At 66.9% G+C, this 23,554-nt stretch overlaps 4 protein-coding genes across 5 annotated transcripts; 2 read left to right on the top strand and 2 right to left on the bottom strand.

Annotated features, from left to right (window-relative positions):
- Positions 1-1,512: 1,512 nt before the first annotated feature.
- EIF4E1B (eukaryotic translation initiation factor 4E family member 1B) lies at positions 1,513-2,991 on the bottom strand. Its single transcript, XM_075441653.1, has 7 exons — positions 2,974-2,991; positions 2,737-2,831; positions 2,522-2,617; positions 2,322-2,385; positions 2,007-2,120; positions 1,754-1,893; positions 1,513-1,627 (listed from the first exon to the last, which is right to left on the bottom strand). Exons 1-7 carry the CDS (start codon positions 2,989-2,991, stop codon positions 1,513-1,515), a joined length of 642 nt encoding a protein of 213 aa, XP_075297768.1.
- A 786-nt stretch (positions 2,992-3,777) lies between these two features.
- SNCB (synuclein beta) lies at positions 3,778-7,765 on the top strand. Of its 2 annotated transcripts, XM_075441453.1 has the most exons (6): positions 3,778-3,868; positions 4,025-4,152; positions 5,471-5,509; positions 5,852-5,970; positions 6,686-6,775; positions 6,992-7,765. In XM_075441453.1, the coding sequence occupies exons 2-6, from the start codon at positions 4,032-4,034 to the stop codon at positions 7,022-7,024; spliced, it is 402 nt and encodes a 133-aa protein (XP_075297568.1). In that variant the 5' UTR covers positions 3,778-3,868; positions 4,025-4,031; the 3' UTR covers positions 7,025-7,765. The 2 variants fall into 2 exon arrangements, with proteins under 2 accessions (XP_075297568.1, XP_075297569.1); XM_075441454.1 differs by lacking the exon at positions 3,778-3,868 and having other exon boundaries at positions 3,984-4,152.
- Positions 7,766-9,114: 1,349 nt separating this feature from the next.
- On the bottom strand, positions 9,115-17,175 carry LOC104336760 (glutamate dehydrogenase, mitochondrial). The gene is given in 13 exon segments (XM_075441789.1): positions 9,115-9,231; positions 9,891-9,953; positions 10,327-10,542; positions 11,075-11,155; positions 11,860-11,997; positions 12,171-12,308; positions 13,916-14,095; positions 14,302-14,396; positions 15,011-15,083; positions 15,582-15,640; positions 16,134-16,211; positions 16,837-16,956; positions 16,959-17,175. Coding segments are annotated over 13 exon segments (1,575 nt in total).
- A 724-nt stretch (positions 17,176-17,899) lies between these two features.
- GPRIN1 (G protein regulated inducer of neurite outgrowth 1) lies at positions 17,900-23,319 on the top strand. The gene is made up of 5 exons (XM_075441632.1): positions 17,900-18,217; positions 18,456-18,530; positions 18,826-19,062; positions 19,906-20,000; positions 20,195-23,319. Exons 1-5 carry the CDS (start codon positions 17,900-17,902, stop codon positions 21,597-21,599), a joined length of 2,130 nt encoding a protein of 709 aa, XP_075297747.1. The 3' UTR covers positions 21,600-23,319.
- The last annotated feature ends 235 nt before the right edge of the window (positions 23,320-23,554 follow it).

The raw sequence follows: 23,554 nt of genomic DNA, 5'->3' as shown, positions 1-23,554 counted from the left end.
AGCACAGGACGCCTGGACGCCGCGACACGGCCGTGGACGCTGCCGCCAGGGACCAGCTCCTGCCTCCCCTCTCTGCCAGTACCGCTCGGCCCCGGCGCGGGGGTCGAGGGGGTGAAACGCAGGACGAGCCCCGGGGCTGGTGGCACTGGAGAAGGGCGGCTGAGTCCCTGGGACGCAGCTCTGCGCAGCCATGGCAGCGTCCTGGGGCAGGGCAGGGCTCCAGCAAAGCTGGCCGGGGCTACACCAGGGGTAGCCAAGGGCACACCCAGGGTGCCACGGCTGCAGCGCCCGCCTGCAGAGCCGGGACCAGGCGCGTCTCAGCTGCCTGCAGCAGCAGCAGGGACGTAGTTGGGACTCGGTCCTTCTGCGGGATCAGCTCTGCGCAAACCCCTGGCGCAGGCAGCAGCCCCGAACCAGCGCGGGCACCACACAGCAGCATGGGACAAGCGGCCCCGCTCTGGGCTCATGGAGAGGTATGGATGGGCTGGACTTGCTGCCCTGGATGGGGTGCAACCCTGGGCTGAGCTGGAGCTGCCCAGGTGCTCCTTGAGAAGGGCTGCAGTGAGGACAGAAGTGCAGGTAGCAGTCAGAGGTGAGCAGGCAGCTCCACCTCAAGAACCTGAGCAGGCAGGAAATGAACAGGGAAGGACAGACCCAACAATCAAAAACACAAACAGAAGATTCAAGGACAGAGCATAGGCTGGGCCAGAGCAGGGCGATAGGGGTAAGGGAGTCCCTCTGCAGCCAGGGCAGCCAGGAGGGACAGCAGAGGACATGGGCCACGGACAGGAGGAGCCAGCAAAATCCCAGGGCTGCAAACACACAGGTCTGGCACCAATAAACCCTTGAGAAGCAAATAAGCTTCATAACACCCACAGGAGGGGACGCAAGCAAACACAGCCCGAGGTGGGCAGCATGGGGACGATGCAGTGCTGCAGCCCCAGTACTGACCCTGCAGGGACACTGGGCAGCCCTTGGCTGGAGAGCTGATCTTCCCAAGAAGGCAGACCAGCATCCCACCGATGTGCAGGGGCTTGGGGGAGATGGGGACCAGCTCCCCAGACTGAGCCAACCCAGAGGAGCTGGGCTGCTTTAACCCCTCCCACACTCGGGCTTGCAGTGCCTGTGCCTTGGCCGGGGAGCAACAGAGCCTGGCATCCTCCCAGGGACCACCCGGGGTGCCCCAGAGAAGATAGGCACCCTCACAGCCCCGGGGAGAGGGGTACCAGTCCCAGGCGACTGGGGACGCACACAGTGCCCCAAGTCCACAGCGATGCCAGCTTGGTGCTCCCAGCCGCGCTCACCTGGCGGGCGGGTACAGGACACAGCAACGCAGTGTTCCCCTTCCAGATGACACCTCCCCCCCCCCCCCCCCCCCCCCCCCCGAAAGAGCCACCCCAGGGTGCCAGAGCCCTTGCCCAGCCCCGGACACGCAGACCGTGCTCAGCTGCAGCCATTCATTGTGAGATGGGACAGGGGAACCCCACGGGCAGTGCCCCACTCCCCCCACAGTCACACCACAAACTTGGTCTTGGTGAGGGAGCCACTCTTGGTGGCTGTGTCTGCATGGGCCTGGTACCCAATGGCCACTTTCTGTGACAGGCCCAGGTGCTCCTTGTAGACACGTCTGGAAGAGGGATGGGGCTGTGTCAACAGGGCAGCATTGCTTCTCCCACCAGGTCCCTGCCCAGGGACCCCCCTCTTCCCCCCCAAACCAGACCTCACACAGCCCACCCCCCCAAAGCTGTGTTACCCGATGTGGGTGACCCCTTCCCGGTTCTCCGCTTCCCGGGTCCAGATGGCAATCTTGTCTCCCTTGGCACGGATGTTGATGACGGCCCCGCACACCTCATCGCTGTACTCGTCAAACATCTCTCCGATGAGGCACAGCAGCTGCCAGGAGGAGAAGGGGACCCCAGGACCGTCCCTGCTGGGGCTCGGTGCGGCAGCAGGGGAAACACCGCTGCCAGGACCCTGCAGGCCAGCCCGAGTGGGGCCACACTCACCGTCTCCAGCCAGAAACGGTCCAGCTCGGTGTGCCGCTGCTGCTTGGCCAGGGTGATCAGCCAGCGCCCACCACGCTTGTTGTGGTTGTCCTCCCACATGGGCTCGATGCCGTCCTAGGGACGGGCAAGGGCACGGTCAGGGGCACCGAGCAGCCGGCCAGAGCCAGCCCGGGGAGCTGCGAGCACCCAGCCGGGCTTCCCCTCCTGCCCTACGGCCAGGGCACCCTGCCAGCCCCACCGGCACCCAGTGTGCTCCACGATGCGGGGTGCTGCAGGGGGCTCTGAGGAGGGGCTGCAGCAGAGGGGGTGTCGCACCTTGAAGAGGGAGTAGTCGCAGCCAGATGTGAGCTTGCTGGCGAGCTGGATGTGGCTGTACAGCCTGCGCCGGGCAAAGAGAGGACACAGAAGCAGGTGAGAGGAGGTGCCTCGGAGACCCCCAGCACGCTCCTCTGGCCCAGACACCCCAAATGGGGCCTCTCCAGAGGGGGCACGTTGCCCACCCGTGGGACACTCACGCCCAGAAGTCCTCCACCGTGCTGAACTTGGTGACAAGGCGCAGGTTCGCCTGCCACATCTTGCTCTTGTCGTTCTTGAAGAACCAGAGTGCCCACCTGGGGGGGGGGGGGGAAGATGGGGGCGGGGGGTCAGCCATGCTGGAGCCCCCACCCGGCCCCAGCCCCCCCCTCCCAGCGCTGGGAGAGGCTGCCCACGGCCGGCCCCCCCCCCGTACCTGTTCTGCAGGGGGTGCTTGCCCAGGCTCTCAGCCAGGAGCAGCTCTCGCTGCTGAGCCCGCTGCTGCCGCCGCCGCCGCTCCTCCTTCCTCCTCTGGGGAGAAGCAACAGCCCCGGGGAGCCCCGCGGCCACCCCAGCAAGGACCCCCACAGCCCCCCCCCCCGTGACGCGGACCCCAGAGCCGGGAGCCCGGCGGGGAGGGCAGTGCTGCTGCCCGGGCGGGGAGGGCTCTCACCTGCTCCCCCGTAGCCATCCTGCCCCGCACAGCCTCCCCCCCCGCAGCCCCCAGGTCTTAAGTGCCCGCAGCCGGGTGGGACGGAGCAGCCGTCCCAGCTGCAGCTGGGGGGGGGGGGAGGGCGGTGTGCTGGGGGGGGGGCGCCGGGCCTGCCCCTCCTGCGGAGTGGGGGGGTGGGGGGATCCCTCCCGCAGGCAGGGAGCTGGGGGGTGAGGGCAGGGAGTGGGATGGGAGGGGGTCGGGGTGGGGTGGGGAAGGGCAGGGGGGTACAGAGGTAGGGCGGGGTGGCATCAGGACGAGGGGGGAGGAGGGGATGGGGAGGATGGGATGAGGGGAGTGTGGGATGGGAAGAAAACGGGATAGGGATGGGATGGGATGGGATGGGATGGGATGGGATGGGATGGGATGGGATGGGATGGGGAGAGCGCGGGATGGGATGCAGAGGGGATAAGAGTTGGGTGGGGTGGGGATACGGTGGGATGGGGTGGGATGAAGGCACGATGAGGAGGGACTGGGATCAGGGTGGGATGGGGGACGGGAATGGCACGGGGACGGGATGGGGAGGGGGTGGGATCAGGGTCAGGAGGAGATGGGACGGGGAGAGGGTGGGATGGGGGTGGGACGCGGTGGGGACCGGGACGGGACAGCGCGTAGGGACAGCGTGGGACGGGGTCAGCACGGGGGGGATGGGGGGAAGGCGCGGCGGGACGGGACCGTCCCGGGGGTGCCGCTGCCGGGCGGGGCACGGTTTGGCGCGGCCCGGCCCGGCCCGGTGCGACTCGGCGCGGTCCCGTCCCCGTCCGCCCCGCGCATCACGGCGCAGCGCGGCCCCGGCACAGCCGCACTGAGCCCGCAGCGCGGCCCGGCCCGGCCGTCCCCGCCGCCAGCGAGCCAGGTCCGGCGGGCGGCGGGGCGCGGGGGCGCGGGGATGCGCGGGGATGCGCGGGGATGCGCGGGGATGCGCCAGGATGCGCGGGGCGGGCGGGAGCGCGGGGAGGAGAAGGGGAGGGGGGGCCGGGGCGGGGTGAAGCCGTGCGGCCTCTCCCCGCAGAGCCGCCATGGAGGTGTTCATGAAGGGCTTGTCCAAGGCCAAGGAGGGGGTGGTCGCCGCCGCCGAGAAGACCAAGCAGGGGGTGGCCGAGGCCGCCGAGAAGACCAAGGAGGGGGTCCTCTATGTCGGTAAGGGCCGGCCCTTCCCCGCCTGCCCCCCCGGCCGATCTCTGCCCGCCCCTCTGCCTGCCCTTGTCTGCTCCTGCCTTTGCCCTTGCGTCCTCCTGCCCAGCCCCCTTCTGTCCCCTCCTGTCCCCCCCCCCCCACCTGCCCCTGCCCCTTCCCCGCCGCGACCACCCTGCCGGCGGGGTGCCCCGGGGCAGAGGGCCAGTGTCCGCAGCGCCCTGCCCACCCCCTGCCCCACGGGCCATGTGCAGGCAGGAGGAGGGGGCTGGTCCCCCAGCTGGGGGGATGAACCCCCCTCTGCGGCTCCCGAACCCCCCCTGCGGCTCCCGGCGGTCTGAGCCCGAGGGCCCCGCGGCTCCTCGCCGAGGATGCTCTGGGGCGGGGGGTGATGGAGGTGGTGACCCCCGCGCTGGGGTGTCCCCGGCTTGGAGCACGGGGGCTTGGGGACACGTTTGTCCCCCTCGGAGACGTCGTGCTGTGGGGCGCGTCCCAGACCACGGCTCTGCCGGTATCTCCCCGCTGCCCCCAGCCGCGTGCGGGGGTCCCTTCGGGGTCAAGTCCCAGAGGACCCCCAGGCTGGCGGGGGGGGCAGGCTGCGCACCCGGCTGTGGCGCTGGGCTGCTCGGGGAGGGAGCTGAGGCTGCCCCTGCCCACAGCGGGAGGGAGGGCGCGGGGCTGGGGGTCCGTCCCGCTCCAGAGGGCACTGGGTCTGTGGGTGGGCTGAGGCCTCGGAGCCGTTCCCCGGGGGGTGGTGGGTGCACGACCTGACCCCCCGCCTTGCCCAGGGGTGTGTGCCCTGGACGGGGGTCTCGCAGCTCAAGGAACCCCCCAAGGCCCCATCCTGCAGCCGCTGCCTTTGCCCTGTGGCAGACACCCTGCTCCCGTCCCGCGGCCGTGGGGTGTCCTGCCTTCTGCGGGCAGCGCCGCTCGGCCCGGAGGCAGCCTGGCAGGGCCGGCTGGGGCTTCCCATGCCGTGCTGGCACCAGCTCTGGGTACGGATCCCGGCTCCCGTGGGGGGCTTTGCTCGGCGGCACGGCCGGCGATCACCCTGCCCGGCTGTACCCCGGGGTCTCTGCCTCGGCTGGCATGCGGTGGTGGCCCTGCGCTGCCCCAGCCCAAGCTCCTGCGGGGACCGGGGGAGCCTTGCAGGGATCCAGGCGGGTGCTTGGCCCCCCCGGCTCCGTGGCACGGCCGGGCTGGGGCGTGGGCAGGATGCTGCCCTGGCGCACGGAGCCCTGCCAGCGTCCCGGGCACGGCGCGCGGCAGACCCCGGCCGCCGGCCCCTCTGACCCCGTCTCTGTCTCTCTCTTTCTACCCCCAGGGAGTAAAACCCAAGGCGTGGTGCAAGGCGTCACCTCAGGTACGGTCCCCTCCAGCTCCCCGCTGCAGCACCCCTCTGGCCTTCAGACCGTGGTTGCGCTAACGAGATCAGAGGCTAATTGAGGGGCTGATGTCACCGGGCTAAAGCCTCTTATATAACGGGGCTGGCAAGGGAGGATTTGCGGCGCTGCTCGCGCTCCCTGCCCGGCTGCCGGGCAGAGCCCCGGCCCCCTCCCCAGCACCCGGGTGGGACGTGGGGAGGGCCCGATCCTGCCCAGCGACTCCCCGCCAGACCCCCCCGGGTGGTCTGGGGCGCGGAGATGTGGCTGGGTCCCCCTCCCTGGCACGGGTGGGCACTGACGGGCACCCCCGGCTCTTGCAGTGGCTGAGAAAGCGAAGGAGCAGGCGTCCCAGCTGGGCGAAGCAGCGTTCTCGGGCGCTGGCAACATCGCGGCAGCCACCGGGCTGGTGAAGAAGGAGGAGTTCCCTGCGGACCTGAAGGTGAGACCCCCTCCCCGGGCGCTGCCATCGCTGCGGGGACGCTGGCCCGTCCCCAGGCTTGGCCGGGAGCCCCTCGGCTGCTCCCCAGCCCGGCAGCAGGGACCCCGCGGGTCCCCAGCTGCTCTGCCCACGCCTGGCGTCGCTGCCCTGAGCGTGCCGGCTGCGCGCGCGGCCGTCGCGGCCGTGTGCGTGCGTGAGCTCCCGCATGGCGGCCTGCGGCGCGGGGCTGGCGACGCATCGCGCCAGCAGCTGCGAGGTGACCCGGCAGCTGCGGGAGCGCAGGGGTGGGGAGGGGCGGCGGGTTCGCATCTCGCCTCCCCCCGTGAGCCGTCGGCTTCCAGCTTAGCCCAAAATAGCATCAGCCAAAGAAACGAGGCCACCGCCGCCGCCGCCGCACGGGAGGGGGGATCGGCCGCCCCCCTTTCCCTCCTGCCAGCCCCGGGGAGGGCTTGCCCAGCATTGCCCTCCCCTGCCAGGGCTGCGGGATGCTCCGGTGCCTGCTGGGCCCACAGGGTGCCAGCACCCAGCCCCCGCTCCCACGGACCCCCCCTGCCACCCCCCAGCTAGGCGGGCTGGTGCGTGCCCGGGGTGCCCACTGGTGCCCCCCGCGTGGAGCCCCCCACGTCCCAGGTGCGCTGCTGGTCTCTGCCAGGGTCTAGCGATGGTGGGTGCTGTGGGGGGGGCTGCATGGGACTGACCCCCCGCTCACCCCCAGCCGGAGGAGGTGGCCCAGGAGGCTGTGGAGGAGCCGCTGGTCGAGCCGCTGCTGGAGCCGGAGGGGGAGAACTACGAGGAGCCCCCGCAGGTGAGGGGACGGGGTGGCGGGGGGCACCGCGGGGGGCACGGGCTGCCAGCACTCACTGCGCCGGGGCCGTGGGTGTCCGGAGCAAAGCTCGGTGCCTGCCTCTCCTGGGTGCCCTGTGCACCCAGCCCTGCGGGCGGGCTGGCGTGGGGCTGGGGGCACGGGGGCTCCGCACCCCACCCGGGCTCTCTCACGGCTCGCTCTTTCCCCACCCCACAGGAGGAATACCAGGAATACGAGCCAGAGGCATAATGGACCCCCGTCCTGGCCTCTTCCACCAGCAGCACAACGAACCGCCGGGAGCCCCCTGCTCCTCCCCAGCCGGCCCCGGCTGGTGCCTGCGCGCCGGGGAGGAGCAGGGGTGCCCCTGCCCCGTTCGCTCACGAGTTCTTCCTCCAGTTCCGTTCCAAGGGACCGTGTCCGTGTCTCCGTACCCTGTCTAGCAGCGAGAAAAACCCGTCGTGTCCAAGCCCCCCGAGCCCCGGTGCGCGCCCGAGCCGCGGGTGCTGCCCGCCGGGGCTGGCGTGTGCGTGTGTGCGTGCGTGTGTGCGCGAAGCCTGGGTTTATCGCTCTGCGTCCCTCCCAGCGCCATAAACCCTGGCTGCGCCCGGGCGCGTCTGTGTCTGTGTCTGTACAAAGCATGTTTACCTGCCCGCGGGCTGCTGTACATTCGGCTTGCACGCGTGTCCCTGTGGTTCTGCTCTGGTCATCGTGGAACTATCTTTTTTTTTTATATATATATATATATCTCTCTACCTATGGGTGGACGGGTCTTTTGCCTTCGTGAACCCTTGGCGCCCAGGCCCGCTCCCCAGCCTGCTGGGTGGTGACGGTGCCCGCGCCCTCCCCTCCCCGAGGTCCCGTAGTGCCGACGCTGTGTTGTGACGTGGCATGGATATCCCCCCGCCCCCGTCGCTGGATGTGCAATACGAGGGCAGCTGCCAGTGACACAGCTGCCCCCGGGTCCGTGAATAAAGCCAACTCTTGTCTGTAGCCCCCTGGTCCTGGTTATGGGGTCCCTGCGGAGAGGGGGGGCCCTGCGCAGTGTTGGGAAGAGGAGTGAGGGGCTGGGGCAGATTAGCTGACCCCTGCCAGCTGGGGGAGGGGGCAGGACGGGGTCCTCGTAAGGACGAGGTGCCAGCTCGCAGCTGCGTCAGCAGCAGGTCGCCATGGCCCGGGCCTCCAGCTGCGCTCTGGCTGGGGCCTGGGCCGCGGGCAGCGTCCCCGTGCCGCCTGCCTGTGCGCTGGCTGCAGTGCTCTGCGTCTGCAGGTGAACGCGGGGGCCCTCTGGGGCTGAGGACCCCAAGCCAGGAGAAGGCTGGACACGTTCCTGGGCTCAGGCACTGGGTCCCTCCCCGGAGACGCAGGCTGTGCTAACCGAGCCGGGTCGGGTGCTGGGCACAGGCTTCCCCCAGTGCTCCCTGCAGCGGGACGTGCTGCTGTTTGTATGCTCCCTCCTAGGGATGCACCCTGAGCTTGTGTGAGCAGCGCGGAGCGCCGGGGAGCCTCCCCTCTGCTGTCCCCACCTTCCTGCGTGACCCTGCTCCCCTCGGGGCCGGGGACGTGGCTGGCACCCGTGGCTCGCTCAGCTGCACCGTGACCACCGCAAGGGCAGGCGACAGCCACACACCGCTGAACGATGCCCACTGCAGCAGGGGGTCCTGCGCCCATCCCAGAGCGTGGTCCTTGGGCCTTCAGCTCCCGCAGGGTAGGGCCACCAACCCAGCCTGGGTCCCCAGCCAGCCTCCAGCCCCTTGCCTGCAGCACGGGCCAGGTGAGAGGCCGGGCTGAGTCTCCCCACCACGAATATCAGGTTAAATCCCCCACCCGTGGTGGCTTGCCAGCTTTGCCAGCAAAGAGTGAAGCTGCAGCAGTCAGCACGGGCACACAACAGGTTTGCTGATGTCTGCAAATCCCCGCCCTGGCTCTGATCCCCGTGTCTGCGCCAGTCGCAGGAGTGCTTGCAGCACCCACCGTGCATTATTAAATGGACCACGGCGCCTGTTCCCGGGGCTGGCTGTGCCCTGGGCTGTCCCCTCCCCTAGAGCTAACTGCATTTTTTCTTTTCCTTGTCAAATTCTGCCAGCCACAGGCAAGCAGACCCAAACCAGCATCAGCACGGCTTCCTCCAGTGCCCAGCAGGCTGTAAAGGGGCTGGGGCAGAGGGGATGTGGAGGAAGACAGCCCCCTGCCCAGAGGAGCTCAGAGCCAGGCAGCAGGGAGAGAACGTGCTCGAACCAACTATTTAGAGACACCAGGGTGTCCCCTCCGTGCAGCAAGCGGGGTCCTGGGCACCCCTGCACAGCAGGATTGCGACCCTCACCGTGACGACTGGTGCTGTGTCAGTAGGTGAAGCCGGCCTCGCTGTACACGGTGAACACCTTCTCCAGAGCACACAGGTAGGCAGCGGTTCTCTGGTCCAGGCCCAGGTTGTACCTTGCAGCCATGGTCATAATTTGCTAGAGAGAGAGGAGAGCTGTGAGGCCGGGGTGTGCTGGGAGGGTCTGGGGGCAACGGCGGGCAGAGGAGCCCGAGAGGAGGGTGCAGGCAGTGCCACGCGTGCAAACACCAGGGCAGGCCCCAGGAGCACTCGCAGGGGAAGAGGTCACCTCCACACCAACCAGCCAAGCCAGCTGTTCTGTAAGACCTGGAGCCATCTACGAGCGGGTCTAGAGATCCTCTCAGATCCCACTGCTGCCTGACCGCGCTCCCGTGGGGACAGACCCTACACCCACGGGCGGGCTCCACGCACACTGCTTACGCTGCTGAGCACGGCATCTCCACGCAGGTGGCATGGACACCCCACCCAGCAGTGCCGGCACCACCCTGCGCCCACTGGCTCATCTACGCAACCCTGGAAATGGGGCACACAGGTTTTGGGGGACGGAGAGAGCGACAGGGACCCAGCGGCAACAAGGGACGCTGCTGAGCGTGAGGCTTTACCCGAAGTGTGGACACAGCCGCCATGGGGTGGATGATCACAGGCCTGGGGCTAACCCAGCGCTACTGGTTATGGGGTGCTGGAGGTGGGTACCCCTCAAATACAGCACAGAGCCTCTGCAGTGAGGCGTCGGGTGTGACAGCAGGGATGGGCAAGGCCAGGAGCCTGTGGAGGTACCTTGGCTGACTGCTCCATAGTGTAGGCCAGTCCCAAATACACGATGCCCTTCTCTGAGGCACCCTGAGGGGGAGAACAAGTGAATCGTTTGTGGGAGAGGCTGGAGGCTGGCCCTCCAAAGCCATTTAATCAAACACATCCCCTCTGCTTGGTGCAGGGCCACCGTAAGTGGTCCAAGGTTGGCTTCCCACCTCTGCACCTGGCTCCAGTACATGGCTTGGCTCCCAAGGCTCCCTGCAGCACCCAGCAGCACCCTCAGATGGCAGGGCTGTACCACCACACATGGCATCTCCACGCCATCCCCTCCACCCGTGGGGTGACAGCACAAGGCACTCAGTGTGTGCCGCAAACTTTCAGCACTGAGATGGCAGACAAGAGTGTCTGGGAATGTGGATCAAGTGAGCCAGGACAACCCTCCGCGGTTGTAGACACTCACAGTCACGCGGGCCTGGAACTCTGGGGACGAGATGATGGGGATCTCCCCTCTGGCCTTGCCAAACCACTGCTCCAGGCTGTGCTGCACCAACTGCAGGAGGCAGTATCTAGATTCCCGCTCGTACTTGAAGCTGAGGCGGCCGTAGCTAACATAGTTCAGGTTCTTCAGCCACTCGAAGAAGGATACCATCACACCACCTGCATTCACATACACGTCCTGCCAAGGGCACTACACGCTTCAGACTCACTCGCTGCTTAGGGTGACCCTGAGACCCACGACCGCTCTGCGCATCTCTCCTCCTCTGCTTTGGGTGCCTCCCCACACCCTCGAGCTCTGCCCTCAGTGCCAGTCCTGAGGTTACTGGGATGACCAAATCCCAGAGCCACGGCAGCTCTGCACTGCCTCTGCGCAGAGACACCGGCTGCTCTGATACCCTGTGTGACGTGGCAGGGTTTGCTGTTGGCCCATCAGCGGCCACAGGACATCCCAGTGCTGGCCAGGAGCTCCGTGATCTACTGCTGCTGCAGCCAAGAACCAAGAGGGTTCAGAAGGGAAACCAGCATCTGAGATGTGCTCAGGAGCTGGGGGCAAGGCAGGGAACAGGCTGACCGAGACAGCACCATCAGCGCTGCCCAATCCCGGAGCCTGGCAGAGCCCAGCTGGATCCACATCCATGCAGCTGACAGCACCGTGTGGCCCTAATCGCCATGAGCCCGCCATCTCCCTGTGTGCATGGGGATGGACATACCGGGATGACCAGGATGTTTCTCTGCAGGAATATCTCGTGTGCGGCTGGTGTAGTGGAGCTGTTGGCAGCTTCTGCAATGATCTGAGAGGACAAGCAGAGCAGAGGTGAAATAGGTGGAAGAAATGAAAGAAGAAAACAGTGACAGGCTGCTTCCTCTGCTGTTGGATCCCCCCCACCAGGCCACCTCTGGTGGCAGGGGTCTGGGCGGTCGCCTCCCCACCGAAGTTGTTCAGGACAAGCAAAAGCTCGGACCTCGTGTTTAACACAGAATGATTAAAGGCTCAGGCTGCAAAGGACCTTGGCTGTGACAGAGTCCCAGTCTCCAGCACACCCTGTCCCGTTGGTTCCTACAGCTCACAGTGAAGGGAGGAAGCTGGCATTCACAGCAGTCCCCTACCTTGTCCACTCTTATCTGCTGCCTATGATCTGCAGTGTCTACACAGTGACACCCAGTACCTTCGAGGATATCATCTCCTCTGCCCTGTGGGGAGGATCTGATCCAGCAATGAAGACTGAGGATGCCAGCAGGCCCAGCCAAGGTCACTCCAACAATCCTTGCTCCTTGCCAGCAAAGGGAAGGGCTCAGGCTTTCCTCTTCCCCCAAATTACGTGACCTCCCACCTCTGCCTCAGGCTCTGTCCCTCTGGCACAGCGGGCGAGCTGTCAGTGCAGTGATGTGACAACTCCCTGGAGTGCTGAGTGCCAAAGGCGAAGGTTCGGCTGGGCTGCTGTCACTGGCGCTGACGAAGGGCCCGTTGGGAGTGTGCAGTGCGAGCGGTCTGTACCTTTGCTCGCACCCGCGGCGCGTTCTCCCTCGTGAGCTGCTTCTCAATAGCGGCAGGGACGAGGATGTCGCAGGGCACCTCCAGGATGCTGCCGTCACAGGGCTCTGCTTTCGGGAAGCCGACTATGGTGCCGTGGCCCTGGAATGAGCAGGAGAGTCCTGCTGGGCCCAGCCTGGCAGTGCTGGGCGCTGCCCTCAGAGCTGGACTCCGCAGGAGGTGAGGGGCAGCCCTCCTCTCCGTGGTTGTTTCAGAGACAGGCGCTGACCACCACCCCCTAAGAACACGGACTGGGTTGACTGGGCTCAACTCACCTGCTCATAGTCTTCTAGCTCCTTGGAGTCGATCCCTCTGGGATTGTAAATGGCTCCATCTGTCTCCCCAGCGCAGATGCAGCGGGCTCCATACTCGTGCAGGTACTTCATGGTGTGCAACCCCACTTTGCCAAAGCCCTGCAGCAACACAGAGAAGAGACAGTCTGAGGAGAGGGCAGTCGTGGGGACAAATGCCGAAAACCGACCCGCTGCTCTGGTAACAGCCGCCTCTCAGGAGCCTGAGCCAAGAAGCACAAATAGGAAGCCCTGATCTGGCAGCTCTTGGTGAATGGTTTGGCTGGATGGAGACTAGGACCTGGCAGGACAGAGACCTGCTTGGCTAGTTAGACGGTTTTGAAAAACAGAGCCTGTGGGATAAAGGCTTCTAGCTCAGCCTGTCTTTATCACCTCCAGAGCTCCTGGACGCAGTGTTCCAAGCACAGCACGCTGTTCAGCTTCTAAGAGATGATCTCAACAGAAAACAGATCTATTGGGAAACACCAGCCCCTTGGTGGGCACCATGCATCATCTAGGCGTAATCCAGGCAATCCTCCTGCACCTCCCACTGAGGGGTGCGCTCGGCTGCCACGGCACCAGCACAAGGCAGGGCCATGGAGGCAGCTCAGCTCTTCTTATGGGAACAAATGATTTTGCACTGTCTGCCCCAAGGTGCTTGCCAGCTCGGTACAGCCCCTAAAAGTGACACTGGTTCCTGAGACTGCAAAAACATCCCCCAAACACAGCAAAACCGTGCACACAGTAGCCAAGCACTTCAGCCTTCTCGTTCTCTGCCACCCCAGTGAGGCAGAAGGCTGCGTGGAAAGCAAAGGGATGAGCAAAGGCAGGGCCATTCCCGAGGGCACTGTGGGCAGCAGCTCCGGGCGCAGCCTCGGTTCAAAGGCTCTTCCCCGCGGCAGGGAGCTGTGCCGGGGAGCGAGCGCTCAGTGGAAAGCACAGAGTGCCGGCCGCAGGCAAGACCTTGGCTGCGCGGTCTCCAGTTTACTTCTCCCTTGCAGAGAGCAGTGGCCTCAGCAGGAGACCGGCAGCTGCGGGCAGAGCGGGCAGTGGGTCGGGGCAGTGGGTCGGGGCAGCAGTGCCTGGCCGGGAGCAGGAGGCCTGGAGCTACAGCACAGGGAAGGACCTCGCTGCAGCTGTGAGCAGGCCCTGGGCTGCAGGGAAGGGAAGGTCCTTGCTGGAGGAGAGGGGAAGAGCCAGGGCTGGTGCCCTCAGGGTCCCACTGAGCTCCCAGGCCCCTGGACAAGGCAAGGCCAGCGCGGCCCCGACCCACAGAGCCCCCAGAAGAGATGGGGCTGCACCCCCAAGCAGGACCTTTGCCGTGGGTAAAGTCACGGCTTGCTGCGGGCGGTTTGGAGGTAACAGAAATGTGACACTGTCACTGAGGTCGCCTCTTTCTACCCAGTCTGGCAGAGCCCGCTGTGTCCTGCCACCTCTCTGCTCTGCCTGCTGTGTCAGTCGCAGCCGCCATTTTACGAGTGTTTTCAGGTGGGATGCCTACAGAGCAACCCTGGTAGTGCCCGTGCGATGTGAGCAGTGCGGCATCCCTGGACCTCTGCATGCAGCAGGTCTGAAAAACCGCTCCAATGAATGCCAGCTGCCACAGGGTGAGGAGAGATTTGGGAAATCGCATCCAGGCAGCATGGAGTCTGAAAGCTCTCCTGGAAAGGAGGGGCAGAAAGATCCCAGGAAGTGACCTCTTCAGAGCTGTAGCTGGGCTGAGCGCTCACCTGCAGCACAAAGGTCTTGTCAGGGAGGCCGGGGCTCAGGCCAATGCAGTCCATGTAGTCTGTGTTGGTGACGTAGTTCTCAATGCCATGCAGGACCCCCGGCCCAGTGGCGGCATGTCGCCCGTGGATGCCTCCCTGGCTGATGGACTTCCCCGTCATACACGCCTGGGTATTGATATCCTGCAAGGCCGGGATGGGGAGAGCAAAGGTCAAGGTCTCACCTGGTGCAGATCCTCTGGAGAGGACTTTCCCCAAGCTTCAACTTCCCTCACCCTCCCCTAAGCCCTGGCTAAATCTAAAGAAACTCACTGGGAAGGGCGTCTGGGCAAGAACACTTGTAGTGCCTGCGGCGTGCCAGGCTCCAAACCAGCACTGTCGGAGCTTACCCGGTACCCCAGCGTGTGGGTGTAGGTGTCAGCTATCCAGGACATCTCCCGCTCCCCAGTACTGACATCAGGGGCCAGCACATCAATCCCAGGCCCTGAAGAGGTAGAAAAATCTGTCAGATCCTCTCTTTGCATTTCAATTGCTTTGCTCCAGCCAATGGCACAGCCACAGCCAGGCGATTTCCGCAGGCTGGTCAGGTCCGTGGCCCCTGACCAAAGTGTGGTTCTGCCCATGCCCCTGGCTCTTCTCAGATTACCGCAGGCATGAACAGCTTCGGCTTTTGCAGGGTCTCTGCCTTGTCCCTTCCCACTACTTCCAAGTAAAGAGGGAATGCAAAGGTCTTTGCCTTGTGACCAGCACCCACTGAGCTCTCTGTCACACGGTGAGGCAGGAGAAAGCTTCACTCCTCCCTGTGACTGCGCAGGCCAGTGGGAACGGAGGGTAACGTGCAGGTGAGACCCCTGCCCAGCAGTACCTGGGAGGCAGCCCGGGCCAGCCCTGCTGTGCTTGGGGCCGCACGAGGCTCCCCCTGCTCCAAATTCACAGCGCAGGCAGAGCAAAGCAGTGCACATACAGCAGAGCACCAGGGCAGTGAGCGCTGCTGACAGGCAACGCGTGAGCAGCAGCCTCTGTGCCTGCCCAGTCAGGCAGCCGCTGCCCGTTCCCCTGCCCGCAAGCCACACGCTGCTTACAGAATGGGGACAAAACCACTCTCATCTATAAATCCCTTCTTGGCCATCTCTACAGTAAAATGCCTCGTTATTTTCTCCAGCTCATGATCCTGTGCAAGAACAACAAAACACAGTTGTTAACACAGGCCCCAAGAAAAATCACAGAGCTGCAGTACAGCATCCGGCAGCTGCCCTGCTCTGCCTGCCCAGGGCACACCCGGCCGTCTCCGGGGAGTTAAGTCACAGCAGCTGGGACCCTGGATCGAAGAAAAAGAGATGTGTGAACTCCTGGTGCCTTTGCTCAGTGCCCTCCCGACCCCTCGCTGGTTTGCGCCTTCCCCCAGCACAGCAGGCAGCGGCAGGAGCCTCCCTGCTCCGGTCTCCTTCAGTGTGTGTCTGGCCAGATGCATTGACCCATAAACCAGAGCTCACCACCCCTCTGCCCGCCCCGAGCGGCTTTTCGCAGGCGCTGGTTGGGTGTTCCTCACTACAAACGTCTCCCCTGGCTCGGCAGAGTGCTCCACTGTGAGACGCACAGAGAGGGAGGGCTGTGTAAATGGAGCGTGAGTTATGGGCTGTCGGCAGGGGAAGGAGAGTAGTGAACTCACTGAGTGTTTCCTCGGATCAGTCCTCACCCCTGCCGTGGCACCACCAAAAGGAACATCCGGAAAAGACCGGGTAAGACAGATGTTCTCTGCCAGCCCACCTGCTGTCCAGCGGCAGGAGGTGATCATGGCAATCGTGACCTTGTCGGTGAACGCAGGCAAGGGGCCACGGCTTCGCCACGCCACACATGGCTCCCCCCTAACGCCATGCGGCACCTGCGAGAGGAGCCGAAGGCAGGACAGGATACGGGCCCTGAGCCTGCCACAAACGCCACCAGCCAGAGCTGAATCCATGACAACCCAGGCACAGAGACTGCATCGAGAGGCACAACGCTTGACGCTCCCTGATTAACACGAACATCCCGGACTGCCACTGGCGTATTCTGCAGCCGCAGCAAGCCTTGCCCTCGCACATCCACGCCCAGAGGAACATCCTGCACTTCTAGAGCACTTCTGATTTTCAAAGCATCTAACGAGCTTTTCTGACTCATGGTACCACAGCCTCATCCCATGCCCAAGTCGCCGTGTGCTTTGTGTTCCCCTTGTACTCCCCCCCTACGGCGCATTTGTATGTCATTAATGCAGCCAGGGCTTTTACTTCGTCGACACCGATTGAGCTGCTGAAATGAACCCCTGGGAAAGGAGAGAGAAACGAAGAGTCCTGCCTTTTTACCACAAATTGTACTGAGGTGTTGTAGGAAAGACTTTTGACTCTCCCCAAACAGCAGCATCTGGTCGCAACAGGTGATCAGAAATCGTTCTGTTAGAGCCGTTCCCCCAGACCACCACAGAACAGAGAGCAGGTTCCCACAGCCGGCCACCCCATGGCCACCGGCCTTTGCTGCGGTGACACCTCAGACAGCGCAGCCGCAGCACGGCGAAAGCCTCAGGCTAAGGGCGCGGGGGTCTGGGACCCCTCGGGCCCAGAACAAGTTGCTGCTTTGAGGTGTGCTTAGGGCAGCGAGTAGCTGGTGTTCAGGGTAAGTAAGGAGTCACACACACGCAGGGGTGGCTGCCAGCCACGCTGTTCCTGTGCCCCGCTGTGAGCAGCTGGGCTGCGGCTGAAAAAGCTGCCTCCCCCAGGCATCCCTCGTCCTTCTGCGGGACGCATCCAAGGACGGCATCCCCCGTGGCACCGCCGCAGGTGTCCCCACCGCCGCCCCCCACCCAGGCTCCCCGCTCCCTGAGCCGGGCGGGGCTGAGCCCCACAGAGCCCAGCGCGGGAGGCGCGCAGCGGGGCCCCGGCTCCCTGCCTCGCCCCCTCTGCAGGGCAGGCGGTGCTGGCTGTGCTGGGCCCGCCAGCCCCTCCCCGCCTCCCAGCCGCCGCTGTCCCTGCGCAGGGGGAAGGCCACCTCCAGGACACGGCTGCAGCGCCGGTCTCCAGGAGCCCGCGCACCCAAGGCAGCCCGCCGTGCCGGGCCCCCGCCGCCGCCTCCGCCTCCACCACGGCGGCCGCACGCCCGTGGAAGGCCTCCACCATGGCCAGCAGCCCGGGGGCGTCGGGGCTGTCCCCCGCCAGGCCGGCTGCGCCCCGCCACTGCCCCGGCCCTGCCACGACGGCCCCTGGGCCCAGCCGCCTCCCCGCTGCCGCCAGCATGGCTGCCGCCGCCCTGGGCGCGCCCTTCAGCAAACGGCTCTCTGATTGGCTGAGCCCCGCCGGGCGGGCCGTGAGGGGGCGCTGTGGGGTGAGTACTGCAAGGCTCTTCTGATTGGCTGACTCTCCGGCCAATGGGAGGTGAGAAGGCGGGGGGCGGAGCCTGCACGAGGAGAAGCTGGCCTGAAGGGGCGGGGCAATTCGGGGCGTGGCCGTTTGGAGGCGGGGCCAGCCGCGGGGGGGTGAGGGGGGGGCGGCGGGCACGGTCCCACGCCGTCACCCCGGGGCAGTGACAGCTCCCGGGGTGTCACCGCCCCGCGCGGGGTCTCCGCCCCGCCCTGCGGCACCCTCCTGGGGGGCCGGGAGGATGGGGGTGGGGAGCCTGTTGCCTTCACGTGGCGCTGCCCGTGCGCGCGTGGGCGGTGGGCGGCGGGGGAGGGGGCTGCCGGGCTGCCCGCGCCGGGGGGCCCCCTCCGCCGAGGGAGGATGCGCTTCGCAGGCAGCGCGGGAGCGCGTTGCCAAGGCGATGGGGACCATCTTACTCATCCTCCTCGCTATTGTTCTCCTGCCAGCCCCGCGGTGGGGAGAGGAGGAGGAGGCAGCCGGCCTGGGATGAAGGCTGCCTGCGGGCAGGAGGGGGGGGGATGCTCCCCGGGACCCCCCCCCGCCGGCCAGCCCCGGTGGGGACGGGGACCGGGAGAGCGGCTGGAAGCGAAGGCCAAGCGCGATGCGGCCCCACGCCCCCCACGGAGGGGGGGCATTCCCGTGTCCCTTGTGTGCGTCCCCCCCGCCCAGGCTCGGGGCTGATCTCCCACGGGGCAGCGCGGGATGTAAACCCCCACCCACGCCGTGCTTCCCCCCGCTGCAAGCGGACGGCTGGGCCCGGTCAATGCCGCGGGACCGGGGTCGGACCACGGGTGGGGACAAACGCCTCGGGGGGGGACACACACTGATGGCTGCAGCGACGCACCCCCACCCCACGCACCCACTGGGGTGCCCGGCGGTGACATGGAGGGGTGCCCCGCTCTGCCCTGGGAAGCGGGGGGTAAAGCAACGCATTTTATTTTATTTTATTTTATTTATTTTTTTTAATTTTATTTTTATTTTATTTTTTCTTTTCTTTTCTTTTATTTTTATTTTATTTTTATTTTATTGTTATTTTTATTTTATTTTTATTCTATTTTATTTTTGTTTTTATTCTATTTTTTATTTTTATTTTATTTTTTATTTTTTATTTTATTTTTATTTTATTTTATCTCCACATCCTGCCTCCCTATTTTTAGCCTTCGGGGTTTTGTTCCAGCCTGGCTGTTTACTGGAAGGAGCATTTCCAACCTCCCTCGTCTCCAAGCAACCAGGTGTGCCAGCTTCCATCGCGCTGGCCTCACCCTATAGATCTATAGGGCCCGGGGTGGTGGTGGGGGGGTACGCTAAGGTAACCAAGACGGGGGTTAACCTTAGCGTACCCCCCCCCACCCCGGGCCCTATAGATCTATAGCTTCTGCCCCACGGCGGGGAGGGGAGCCTGCGCTATAGGGTGATGGAGGGCAGCTGGCAGGGGGGTTCGGGGTGATGCCTGGGGGTTTGGGGGGGGGGTTGCAGGGATACAGGCGAGGTGAACAGGCCTCCTTTCCCCCCCCCCTCCCCCCGCAGCGCGAGCGGGAGTGCGTGGGAAGGAGTGAGACAAAGCCCGAGCCCGGGAGCGGAGGCAAGCGGTGCCGGGAGGGAGGGGGACGGGGACGTTCTCCCCTCCCCGTCCTCCCCCACCCTTGGGCGAGGGGCTACGCGGGAGCCCACCTCCATCTCCTGGTCCCGGTCCCTCGGGCTGGGTGGGGTGCAGACCCCCCCCACGGTAATGCCCGGGAGGGAAGCGGCCGTCTCCATCACCAGGTAGGAGGGGAGGGGGGGCTCTGTCGCTGTCACCCACCCCCCCCCCTCCGCAAAACCCACCCCAAGGGTCGGGGACCCCCGGGGCGGGCCGGTGCGCGGCCTTCTGCCCTGCCGTGCCCGGGGGGGTGGAGGGGGGGGCCATCCGGGGGGGTACGGAGTGGTGATGCCGGGGGGGGGGGGTGACGGTGCGGTCTCAGGACGGGATGCGTGGTGTGCCGGGACTCCCACCCCTCCCCACCGCTGCGGGGGGGGGGGGGGCGGGTGCCGCCCCCGCCGCCGCCCCACGCATGCTCCGCGCCGGAGCCGAGCGGAGCGGGACGGGAGCGGGGCGGGAGGAGCCGGAGCCGCCGCCGCAGGTAACGGGGGGTGGGGGGGGTCGGCTCCGTGCGGGGGGCGGCGGTGGGGACCGAGGTCCGGTGCGTGCGGGCGCGCCCCGCGTAGCCATGTGCCGGCGTGTGCGCGTGCACGCGCGTGTGCCGGGGCTCGCGGCTCCTCCGTGGGGCGGGGGGGGCCGGGGCAGCCCGGGCTTCCCTCGAGGCGGGGAGGGACTCGCTCGGGTCCACCCGTGTCCCCTCTCCGCGACCCGCGAGTGGCCGCGGCCGGTGGCGTGGAGCGGGAAGAGTGTGCTGCCGGCTGCGGGGGGCTTCCCCGCGGGGCTTGGGGGGAGGGGTTCCCGTGCCCGGGGGGCACGCATCGCTCCCAGCTCCGGGGACGCTGGTCCCAGCGAGCGGAGGGAAGGGCCCTGGCTGCCCCGCGCCCCCCAAGCTCTCGCGGATGGGGGGTGCCGAGGCCCCCCCAGCTCTCCGCCCAGTGCCCGCACTCCAGCAGCCGCTCTCTCCACAGGGGTGCCTGCGCCGCGTCCCCCCGCTCCGGCAGCCGCAGCAGCGCCCGGGTCTTGCTCCTGGTCCGGCCGTGCCAGGGGAAGGCTGGCGTTCACGGTAGGCAGCCGACACCGTTCCTCCCTTCCCGAGCGCCGGGTGCCACCGCGCAGGCTGTGCCGGGACCGGTGGGCGCTCCGGCCGGCCGCCCAACCTGTTGTCACTGGTGGCATGGAGAAAAATGGCTGGCGGCCGAGGGGGGCCAGGGGGCCATGTGCTGCTCCCCCCTCACTGCCCCATCCTCTCTCTCGCAGACCCCCGGCGGGACTAGCATGGGAGACGGCTTCCCCGGGCATGGGCAGCGCTGAGGAGCCCGAGGGGCTGCAGCTGCTGAGCCGCCAGGCCGGGGCCGAGGACGCCTGCGCGCCCGGAGCCGGGTCCCCCGGCTGCACGCCGGCGGGCGAGTGCCTGCCCGGCTCCGGCTGCGCCACGGAGGGCCGTGCCATGAGGACCTGCTGCGCGGTTGAGCCCGAGGCCGCCCGGCCCACGGCGGCTGGCCCGGCACCGGAGAAGAAAACTCCGTCACCGACAGGACTGGCTCCCGGCACGCTTCTCCCGGACGCCGGTGCGGAGCCGAGCGTGGCAGCAGCGATGGGGGGCTGCGGGGGACCAAGCAGCGCTGCCCCTGCCTGCAGCCCCGCGGGGACGGGGGGCCCCGGTGCCCAGAAGGAGAACGCAGCCCCGGTGCCCCCCCTGCCCGAGCCCTGCCTCAAAGCGCCCAGCAGGGACGCGGGGAGCGCGCCGGCTCCTGCCAAACACGTGGCGTTCATGGAGCCCGCTGCGGGTGCCCGAGCAGCCGAGCTGCCGAGTCAGGAGCAGCCCCAGGGTGGTGGCACGGGGATGTCCCCGGGGGCTTCGCCCCAGCCGGGGGGTGGTGAGGCTCCCAAGGACCCCCCCGTCGGCAGCACCGCGGGGAGCAGGGGCCGAGGCGAGGCAGGGCTGAGCCCCACCGCCCTGGGCCAGGGCAGAGCGGAGGGGAGCCCAGGCCGGGGTGTGGACGCCGGGAGCGGCCAGCAGTCCCGGACAGCCAAGCTGCTCTGCGGGTCCTACTCCTTTGAGGTGACCCCACCACAGGACGCGGGGACGCAGGACGCGGGGACGCAAGTGGACAGCCGAGCGTCCCTGGTGTCGGTGGCCTTGAGCCCCATGAGCCCCCCGGGCGGGGCTGCTGCCTTCACCTTCCCCAAGAGGGAGCTGGGCCCTGCTGCCCCCCCGCACCCGGAGCCCTCCAAGAAGGACGCGGAGATGCAGGTGTCCATGCCCGTGGAGACCCGCTCGGTGGCCACTGGCCCCATGACACCGGTGACCAAGTCCCCGCAGGCCTCGTACCCCGAGGTGCACGTGAAGGGGACGGTGGCGGAGGAGGCTCCGGAGCCCATCCGGGAGGTGAGCTGGGACGAGAAGGGGATGACGTGGGAGGTGTACGGGGCCTCCATGGAGGTGGAGGTGCTGGGCATGGCCATCCAGAAGCACCTGGAGAAGCAGATCGAGGAGCACGGGCGGCAGGCGGTGATGACCCCGCAGAGCACGCGCGCCGGCTCCATCAAGGGAGCTCCCCGCAAAGGCGAGGCCAAGAGGCAGCCCAGCGTCTTTCGGGCTCTGCTGCAAAACGTCCGGCGGCCCCGGTGCTGCTCCCGTGCCGGCCCCGCCATGGAGTGAGCCGCTGCCGCGCCGGCGGGGTGGGGGTGCCGCGGGGAGGGGTCCCTGCCCCGGCGTCCCCAGAGGCCCGCTGCCGGTGTGCGGGGCTCCTGGGGCCGGGGCGGGCGGTGACGGAGCGCTGCACACTGGGGCAAGGCGTCTCCTTCGCCGAGGGTCCCCCTGCCAGCCTGGGGACCCCCCCCGCCCCAGCCGGGCCCCAAGGAGGTGTCCCGGGATGTGGGTCTGGTGCCATGTCTCTGTGCTCGGTGGCTTTTTTTAGCATGGGGAAGCGTGTGGCTCCTTCCAGCCAGAGCTGGCTGCTCCTGGGGCGTCCCCTGCCCGGGGCACAGCTCTGGTGATGTCTCGGGGTGGGCAGGGGCAGGGTGCTGCCGGCTCCCCAGGCATCAGCGTCGCTCCGGTGCTGGAGAGACGCTGGTGCATCGACAGTGCCGCTGCTTCGCCTGCCCCGGGCTCAGCCGCGCTGCGCCCAGCCCGCGGCCGGGGGTCCTCGTGGCTGCCCGGGCTGGGGGCGTTCAGCCCAGCCCGCCGCAGCCCTGTCCCCTCAGCCCCGCTGCCCTGCTGTGGGTGCCCTGGAGCTGGGAGGACATGGCCGGTGTGGGGCACTGGGGCAGAGCTCAAATGGGAGAGACTGGGGCCAGCTGCTGCTGCGGTGGAGAGCTGCTTGTCCCTGTCCCCGTGGCTGGAGGTGCTTGGGAGCTGCGTCCCCACGGCCCCCAGACCCTCCTGCCTGGGGACAGCCATGGGAGCCCAGGACTCATCCTCGCCACGGCTGGTGGTGGGGACGAAGCCTGCCCTGCCACAGGGCCTGTCCCACCCTCCCCAGTGCCAGAGAGGCCCTGCGTGCTGGGGACCTGGGCGCGGGTCCCCACGCGGGTCCCTCCAGCCCCCACGGCAGCCAGGGGTGCGCCCGCTGCGAATCGCTGCCACTTTTTACAGCTGGGGTTTTACAGGGCGGGGGGGGGAGGGGGGCTTTTATTGAACCGTGTTTGCATTTTTGGAGCTTTTTAAGAGACACTTTCAGCCGTGCGTGTCCTTGCCCAGAGCCACCTCCTCCCGGTGGTCTGCGGGGCCGTGACCCTCTTTTCAAACACTTTTTCGTACATTGCCCGCGCCCCGTCGAGCTGGAGAGCGTCGGGAGCGTCGGGTCGGTGTGCAGGCGCTGAGCATCCCCGTGGCCGGCAGCGCTGCGGTGTCCTGCCGAGACGTGGGACCTGGCCCCTCGGGTGCCGCAGCGAGGAGGGGCCCGGGCCTCTGCAGGGGGCTGCAAACGGGGGTGCTCGGGGAGCTGCACCATCCCCTCTGGGCAGAGGCACAGGAGGGCTCAGGGTGGTGGGAGCACCACTGCACCACTTCCCCTCTTTAAGGGGCAAGTCTTGCCCCCCCCAAGCCCCCACTGTACATCCTGGGCTTGTTTTGGCCCCACGGGGTTGTTCCTTGCCCTTGGGGGGGCTGCGAAGGGCTCGCTGGAGCGCCAGCCTGCAGCCGGGGCTGTGGCCAGTGCCCGCTCTGTGCCATGCCGGGAGCCGGCCCTTCCCCGTGCCTTGGGCTGCGAGAGCGGGGCCGTGGGGCATCCCCCTGCCACCCTGTCCCGGGCTGTCCCCCACCTCCAGCCCCGCGCTGCCGAGCTGAGGCACACCGGCGCTGCGGCTTCATCACCTACTTTCTTCTTTTTTTCCTCTTCATTTCTTTTTTTTTTTTTTGGAGGGTGTGGGGGGAGGAAGGGGGCGGGAGGACCAACCTGTCAACGTGGATGTTGGGTAATAAAACCTTGCACAAACCTCTGCGTGGGGCTGCCTGCACGTCCCTCCTCTGGGGCTGAGCGGGGACAGCGGGGCAGCCCAGGGAAGGGTCCCAGGGACAAGAAGCCAGGCCGAGCCCTGCGGTGGCACCAGCCTGGGCAGAAACCAGCACCTCATGCTGGGAGAGAGGACCTCAAACTGGCTGAGCCCCCAGGC

This window comes from Opisthocomus hoazin, chromosome 22, assembly GCF_030867145.1.
Source record: "Opisthocomus hoazin isolate bOpiHoa1 chromosome 22, bOpiHoa1.hap1, whole genome shotgun sequence".
Lineage (NCBI taxonomy): Eukaryota > Metazoa > Chordata > Aves > Opisthocomiformes > Opisthocomidae > Opisthocomus > Opisthocomus hoazin.
This window is presented reverse-complemented; position numbering and strand designations above follow the sequence as displayed.

Excerpts from the sequence above, each read along its gene's own strand:
- SNCB (XM_075441453.1), top strand. The coding sequence starts at position 4,032 with ATGGAGGTGTTCATGAAGGGCTTGTCCAAGGCCAAGGAGGGGGTGGTC. Across the intron at positions 4,153-5,470 it reads GGAGGGGGTCCTCTATGTCG|GGAGTAAAACCCAAGGCGTG; the intron begins GTAAGGGCCGGC and ends TTCTACCCCCAG. Across the intron at positions 5,971-6,685 it reads AGTTCCCTGCGGACCTGAAG|CCGGAGGAGGTGGCCCAGGA; the intron begins GTGAGACCCCCT and ends GCTCACCCCCAG.
- EIF4E1B (XM_075441653.1), bottom strand. Across the intron at positions 2,121-2,321 it reads GCGACTACTCCCTCTTCAAG|GACGGCATCGAGCCCATGTG; the intron begins GTGCGACACCCC and ends GCCCGTCCCTAG. Across the intron at positions 1,628-1,753 it reads GAAGGGGTCACCCACATCGG|ACGTGTCTACAAGGAGCACC; the intron begins GTAACACAGCTT and ends TCCCTCTTCCAG.
- GPRIN1 (XM_075441632.1), top strand. The coding sequence starts at position 17,900 with ATGCGGCCCCACGCCCCCCACGGAGGGGGGGCATTCCCGTGTCCCTTG. Across the intron at positions 18,218-18,455 it reads TCTGCCCTGGGAAGCGGGGG|CCTTCGGGGTTTTGTTCCAG; the intron begins GTAAAGCAACGC and ends CCCTATTTTTAG. Across the intron at positions 18,531-18,825 it reads CCTCGTCTCCAAGCAACCAG|CGCGAGCGGGAGTGCGTGGG; the intron begins GTGTGCCAGCTT and ends CTCCCCCCGCAG.